This window comes from Solanum stenotomum, chromosome 10, assembly GCF_019186545.1.
Source record: "Solanum stenotomum isolate F172 chromosome 10, ASM1918654v1, whole genome shotgun sequence".
Classification (NCBI taxonomy): Eukaryota; Viridiplantae; Streptophyta; class Magnoliopsida; order Solanales; family Solanaceae; genus Solanum; species Solanum stenotomum.
In genome coordinates, this window is record NC_064291.1 from 39,480,870 (window position 1) to 39,488,144 (window position 7,275).

Sequence of the window (7,275 nt, forward strand, 5' to 3'; positions counted from 1 at the left end):
TCCAACTCTAACTAGGGACATAACTTTCGACATTGACCCCATAATTGAGATCTCAAACCATAACACAACTATTTATCCCAATCGAAGACTCCGACCCAAAAACTGACTCTCGATTTAAAACATAGCCCTAAACCAAGACCCTGCTCTTAATGCTGAAACGAAACCCAATCCTGACATGAGACCCGACTCCTGACCTGTACCTAGACCCAACTTCAAATTCAGGATACGAGCTTGACTTGAGATCTGACTCTCTATCCTGACCCTGGACTCAATTTTCAACCCAAATTGTGACCTAACATCCGACCTCGACCCAGGACCCGAGACCTAACTCGGGACCCTACTCTTGACCCCCAACCTGGGTGTCAAATTGCGGATATCAAGGTCGGATCATGGGTCAGATCGAGAGTCATGTATCAGGTTGATGTTGGATCTCAGATCTCGATTTAGAGACGGGTTAAAAGAGAATTTTGGAAAATGTCTTTCTTATTTCATGTAGGGAAGCCATTTTTCTTAAATATGAGTAAAATTAGTCTATTTAGAAATCATTTTCCAAAAACTTCCAAGTAAACCAAACATGAAGCGATTGGAATTGCCATTTAATTTGCTAAAAATTGTTATCATAATTATTGAATATAATAAATTGAAGAAAAAGGGAAAGAAATCTCATATTGCCAATAATGTTTATTTTCAACGGTTAAAGAGATTCTTTGTTTTTTGACAATTCGAAAAGTGAGTCAAAAGAGCATTTTGGTAAAATCCGACAAAAGCTTAAGCCTTTCTCCAACATATGTCCCTTCCCTTTCTTCCTTTTTCACTTGCAACCAACCCTTCATGTTCAAAATACAGGTCAAGGTGCATTCTTGTAATTATTCCACAATTCTATGCCCTTTTTCATATTCTCAATACTCCTTCTATTTATACTCTCAAATTCTCACTACCAAACCCTATCTATTCAGCCCCATATATCTTCATTTCAAATCCTCAAAACTAAACACTCTTGGAGAAAAAAAAACACCTTATTGCAAATTAATTTGGTAAGTTCTCTTTGAAACATTTTGTTAATTATTCATATTTTATGTCTCATCTGTTATGGTTCCTCTCTTCTTCTTTTGGTAAATTACCATTTGCAACATTATGTCCATTTATACTCATCTTGCAGGTATATTAAGAGTCTGTTTGAATTGACTTTTGGCTTTTATAAACTCGCACTTGTGATTTTATTTTTATTATTTTAACTTAAAAATAAGTGTTTGTAGATGTTTTTCTAATTTATCCTGCTTGAAAATTATTTTAACTTAAAAACACTTAAAATAAGTCAATCTAAACAGACTCTAAGTCATGAGATTGTTCATTACAGAAATGTTTAGTGCTCCCTTGTATGTGTTCATAATGATGATGAGAATATAGGAACATTTTTATAGTTATATTAAAATGTCAGATTTATATATCAAAAGATTCCACATAGAAAGCTGGGATTATTTTAGCTTTTAGTCCATTTTCTTTCTCTTTTTTTTCTATTTATTTCAAGAAACTTTTTTTTTTTTTTGTAAAGCACCAGATCCCAAGGTTTTTGTTATATTAACAGAGAATTTTTTTTCATGTTTGTGACAGGAAAATGAAGGATCATTCCTCTTAGCAAAAAGTTACTCAAGCTTTATTTAGTTCCTCTTTTTCCATGCAACTTATGATATAGAGCTTTCATATCTAGCTAGAGAGAAAAAATGGCCAGCATAGGATCAAAATCGATCATGTGTTTGATCGTGTTCGTGCTATTTTACATGCAGCAAGTCAAAAGTAGCTCTGAGCTCGAGCTACTTTTATCGATGAAAACATCAATGAAGGATCCATTAGGATCTCTTCATGATTGGATTCCGCGGTCTCAATCTTTTTGCCATTGGAATGGTGTTGTTTGTGATGACTTGTCGCATGTTGCAAAAATTGAGCTATCAGGGAAGAACTTATCTGGTAAATTATCCGAGACGATTTTCAATTTTCCACACGTTGAATCGATTGATCTCTCGAATAATCAACTCTATGGAGAAATTCCAAGCAATATCTCAACTTGTTTGGCGCTGAGATTTCTCAATCTTAGTAACAATAACTTCACAGGCCCACTTCCTCAAGGCTCGAGAATCCCACTTGTCGAGACATTGGATCTCTCAAACAATATGATTTCGGGGAAAATCCCCGAAAATATTGGTTTATTCTCAAGGCTCAAAGTTCTTGATTTTGGTGGAAATGTGTTGGTTGGAAGCATTCCAAAGTCTATTGCAAATATTTCTAGTTTGGAGTTTTTGACTCTTGCTTCAAACCAACTAATCGGAGAAATCCCTCGAGAACTAGGTCTTTTGAAGAACTTGAAGCTTATTTATTTGGGATACAACAATTTGTCTGGTGGAATACCGGAGGAGATTGGTGAATTGTCTTCTTTGTATCATCTTGATCTTGTGTACAACAATCTCACAGGTGAAATCCCTTCATCTTTAGGTAATCTCACCAATCTTGAATACCTTTTTCTTTACATAAACAAGCTCACTGGCCCTATTCCAAGATCTCTATTTAATCTCAAGAAAATCATCTCACTTGATTTAAGTGATAATTTCTTGTCTGGTGAAATTCCTGAGCTTATTTCCCAATTACAAAATTTGGAAGTTCTACAATTGTTCGCAAACAATTTCACTGGTAGAATTCCAAATACTTTATCTTCCTTACCTCGACTTCAAGTTCTTCAATTATGGTCTAATAAATTATCTGGTGAGATTCCCAAGGACCTTGGGAAACACAACAATCTCACAATTCTAGACCTTTCCACCAATAACCTCACGGGTAAAATACCTGAAACCATATGTTACTCCAACCATCTTTTCAAACTCATACTTTTTTCAAATTCACTTCATGGCAAAATCCCTGTAAGCTTGAGTCATTGCAAAAGCTTACAAAGGGTCCGCCTTCAAAACAACCACCTCACTGGTGAATTGTCCCCAGAATTCACAAAGCTCCCACTTGTTTACTTCCTTGATATCTCGGGCAACAATCTATTTGGCTCCATTAGCGAAAGACGATGGGATATGCCATCACTTCAAATGCTAAATTTGGCTAGGAACAAGTTTTTTGGTACCTTGCCTGATTCTTTTGGTAGCAAGAAACTAGAAAACTTGGACTTATCCGAAAATGATTTTAACAGTACTATTCCTAAGAATTTTGGAGAGTTATCAGAGTTAATGGAGCTCAAACTAGGAAGCAACAAGCTTTCAGGCGAAATCCCCAATGAATTGTCTTCATGCAAGAAGATTGTGAGTCTTGATCTGAGCCATAATCGATTTTCAGGTCAAATTCCAACTAGTCTCTCTGAAATGCAAGTTCTTAGCCTTCTTGATTTATCAATGAATGAATTATCAGGCGAAATCCCGCCTAATTTGGGGAAAGTTGAATCACTTGTCTTGGTTAACATCTCTCACAACCATTTCAGTGGATATTTACCGTCCACCGGAGCTTTCCTAGCCATAAATTCAAGCGCGGTGGTTGGAAACCAACTATGTGCCCGTGGGGACGACGACATTACAAGCGGCTTAACGCCTTGTAAATCGCTCAAGAAAAGCTCAATTTGGTGGTTCTTCTTGACATTTCTTCTTGGAATACTAGTTTTGCTAGTATTCTCGGCTTTAGTTGTTGTATTTATTCAAAGAAGAAGAGAATTGAAGCTAAAGAAAGTGGAGATCAGTACTACTCAAGAATATGGTAATAATTGGGAAATACAATTCTTCGATTCAAAAGCCTCGAAATCCATCACCCTAGATGACATCTTAGGAATTGGAGTTTCGTACAAAGGGGGGTTTTATTCTGAAATAAGTAACATGCAAGTATTCGTGAAGAAGTTGAATGTGAATATTCCAACAAGTTTTTGGACAAACATCCAAGAACTAGGAAATATTCGACATCCAAATGTTGTGAAGATATTGGCTGCATGCAAATCGGAGAAAGGAGGTATTTTGGTTTATGAGTATGTACAAGGGAAAGATTTGAGTGAAGTGATTCGAGTCATGAGTTGGGAACGTAGACAAAAAGTTGCTATTGGCATTGCTAGAGCATTGAAATATTTGCATTGTTCTTGTTCACAAAGCATTTTCATCGGTCATGACCTTTCTACCCGGAAAGTTATCATTGACGGAAAAGATGAACCTCGCCTGAGATTCAGTCTTCCCACTGTTGGTCCAGGTAAATTTACCTTTTCATCTATGGTTTGCTTGTTCTTTGCATCTCTTGTTTTGACATTTCTTAAGAGTTTAAGTAATATACAATCGTCAGCTAAAACCATCATATATTCTATCAAGTAGCATGTCTTATTTGCAAGATTAATTATAAGCTTACCTACATACATCTTTCAACTGACTAGATCGTGTAAATTAATTTATACTGATAATGCATATAACTTAATTAACTCGTTAGTTTAATATTTAACAACCTTTGTTATAACTTAAACAAACTACATAAAGAGTGTAACGTAACTATGATGACTTTAATGAAAATTGATTTTTTCAGCTTTAGCATTGATGTGATAGGAATGTCATGTTATGTTGAAAATTATTTGATCTAACTAAAAGAAATTTTGTATTTTTCTAATTATTAGAATAGAAATAATTCTTAGAATTTACGTACTTGGTCTTTATTTGGTTTCTATTTTAACTTTAGTTCTCATAGTCTCTAGGAGTAATGATAAGGTCAAGGAATTAAGCAAACAAATGTCATGGAGGCAATCATGAATGTTTTTTTCTCTTAAAATAAATGTAGAGATATAAATCTTATCATTCCTTTCTTTACGTAGAAAACAATAAATCTAGTCTAGTGTGACAAAAGTCATGACCTTTTATGCCATGCACGTACAATACTGTTACTTAATTACGAGTTACAACTTTTCTCATGTAGAATACAATGGAATATCCGAGAAGAGCGATATACATGGATTTGGGCTTGTTTTGATTGAGTTATTGACTGGAAAAAATCGCGATGACGCTGAATTTGGGAAGCGTGAGAGTATAGTTGATTGGGCACGATATTGTTACTCAGAATGTCATTTGGAGACATGGATTGAACCACTATTGAAGAGTGATGCAGTGAATAATCAGAATAAAATGGTGGAGATGATGAATGTGGCTCTTCAATGTACTGCTAGTGAGCCAGCAGCAAGGCCTTGTGCTAGTGATGTTGCAAAGACATTGGACTCTTTTGTTAGATCAAATTCTTGTGGTTTAGGGTTGAAAAGGTGTGGTAGTGTTTAGATTTTGGGATTTCTAACTTCAAGTCCAAGATTTTTGTTTTTATGTTAATGTTACTTTTTTTTTTGTTTACTTTGTATTGGGCATAAATTAATGAGTGTTGCTCAATGTTTTGGATGTTATTTGAGTGTAAAAATGTAGATATGAAACTAAATGCTAATATATATATAGTAGATTGCTACTTTTAATATGCTTATCTATGTTTCTTTTTGGCTTCTCATGTGTTATAGTTATCTCAACACCAATCAAGAATTCTAATTCTGTATGAATAGATATTATTTCATTTCAAATCTTTTTCGATACCTCCTAAGGAAAATATCGAATTTGGATCCAAATTGACGAATTAGCGTAAGTTCATGATTGTCTGTGTGATACCATCTACCATTCTAATAAAAACTTACTCATCTCTAGTCTTCCAATATAATATTTGCCCAAGTTATATTTCAATTGAACCCCTCGACATATATTTGGTAATTGTCCATTGGAGACATCGACATAATTTCATCCGTCCAAAAAACGGCCGTAAAAAAATGAGGCAGGTTTTAATAGTGATATTTGTGATTTTTTTATGTGAAAATAACCCTTCAATGATTATTTTGAAAAATATTTAGTAACATGACCAATTAGCTTATAGATAATGTTTCATATAAATTATTTTGCTGTAATTATTGAAAATAGGCATTGCATCTATATATTGAATCAAAGATTAACGGTCAAAAATTAGGAGTAACAATGTTTTTCACCCATAATATTTTTCACTAGCAAACAATAAAGACCATAGCTTTATTTTTATTTATTTTTTTAAAAAGAAAAAGAAAAACCTTAGCTTCTTTCAATTAATCATTATTATTCCTATAGGCCAAATAAAAAAAGTAAATGTATATCTAGACACAAACACTTTGTCACTGACAAACAGCTTCTTTCACAATAATCATTATTATTCTTATTGAAATAAACATGTGTATCTATCAACATAAAGATTCATGCTAATCAAAGGTTACCTCTTTTTATTACAAAATTCAATATTCCAAAGCTAAGACAAAAGAAAAAAAAATGCATCGTTGTGTCTATCACCATGTATGTATTAAAACGCAATCCAAGAAAAATGTCTCATAGACAAGAGTCTAAGAAGCAATCAAATGTACAAAAGAATATTATTTCTGAGTGACAGCTTTTGTTCATAGATATTGCTTATCTGAGTGAGAACAAGCAAATGGTCCTATTTCACTTATGTAAAAGAATATTTTCATAAGGGTCAACAGCTAAATGACCAAAAAGAAAAAATAATAATATTCTCATTTGTTGAAGGGACCATTGTACTAATTTCTTAAAATTCTGAATAGTCTCATATATCGAGCGTATTCTTTGTCCCATTGTCGGATACTTTCTCCGGTTCATTTTAATTGTCATGTTTATTAAAAATAGCTAAGCTTAAAATAATTGTTATTGTTTTTAATCCATATTAAGTGAATTATAGGAAAATGATATACTCCCTAAGAAAAATATTCAAGGACATTTTACTATTTTCTTTATTTCAATTTGTTAGACAATATACATTTATTAAGAAAAATATTTAAGGACATAATTTAAACCATACTTTTCACTATGTAAAATCATAAATATAACTTTTAAGGTAGAGATAGTGTAATTTATCTCCTAGGAACATCCATCTTGAACTTTGAAAAATTCAATTATTTCAAACAATGAAAAAAAATTCAAAATTCACTTAACATGGAATAAAGGAGTATTATCATTTTCATTATTTTCAAACCATTCTCATAGAAAGTGTAACTTAGTTAAGAACTCCATTAAAAGGAAGGATAGTTATGAGAAAAAGTACAAATAATTTTCTTGAACTTTGAAAAATTTACTTATTTTCAATTATGAAAAAAGTCTCAACAATTCATTTAATATGAACTAAAGGGAGCAGTTTAGAAAACCATGATATAATATAATTAAATGTTTGTTAAAATCTTTACTCTTATTAAATGGGGAGAAATAT

The 7,275-nt window shown here is 32.9% G+C and overlaps 1 protein-coding gene across 1 annotated transcript; it reads left to right on the top strand.

Annotated features, from left to right (window-relative positions):
- Positions 1-897: 897 nt before the first annotated feature.
- Positions 898-5,461, top strand: LOC125841876 (leucine-rich repeat receptor-like serine/threonine-protein kinase SKM1). Its single transcript, XM_049521058.1, has 3 exons — positions 898-1,034; positions 1,612-4,205; positions 4,839-5,461. The coding sequence occupies exons 2-3, from the start codon at positions 1,722-1,724 to the stop codon at positions 5,274-5,276; spliced, it is 2,922 nt and encodes a 973-aa protein (XP_049377015.1). The 5' UTR covers positions 898-1,034; positions 1,612-1,721; the 3' UTR covers positions 5,277-5,461.
- The last annotated feature ends 1,814 nt before the right edge of the window (positions 5,462-7,275 follow it).

What these genes read in the sequence shown, in the direction of transcription:
- LOC125841876 (XM_049521058.1), top strand. Translation starts at nt 1,722, where the DNA reads ATGGCCAGCATAGGATCAAAATCGATCATGTGTTTGATCGTGTTCGTG. An exon ending in TGAGATTCAGTCTTCCCACT is followed by an intron (nt 4,206 to 4,838) that starts GTTGGTCCAGGT and finishes CAATAAATCTAG; the next exon opens with TCTAGTGTGACAAAAGTCAT.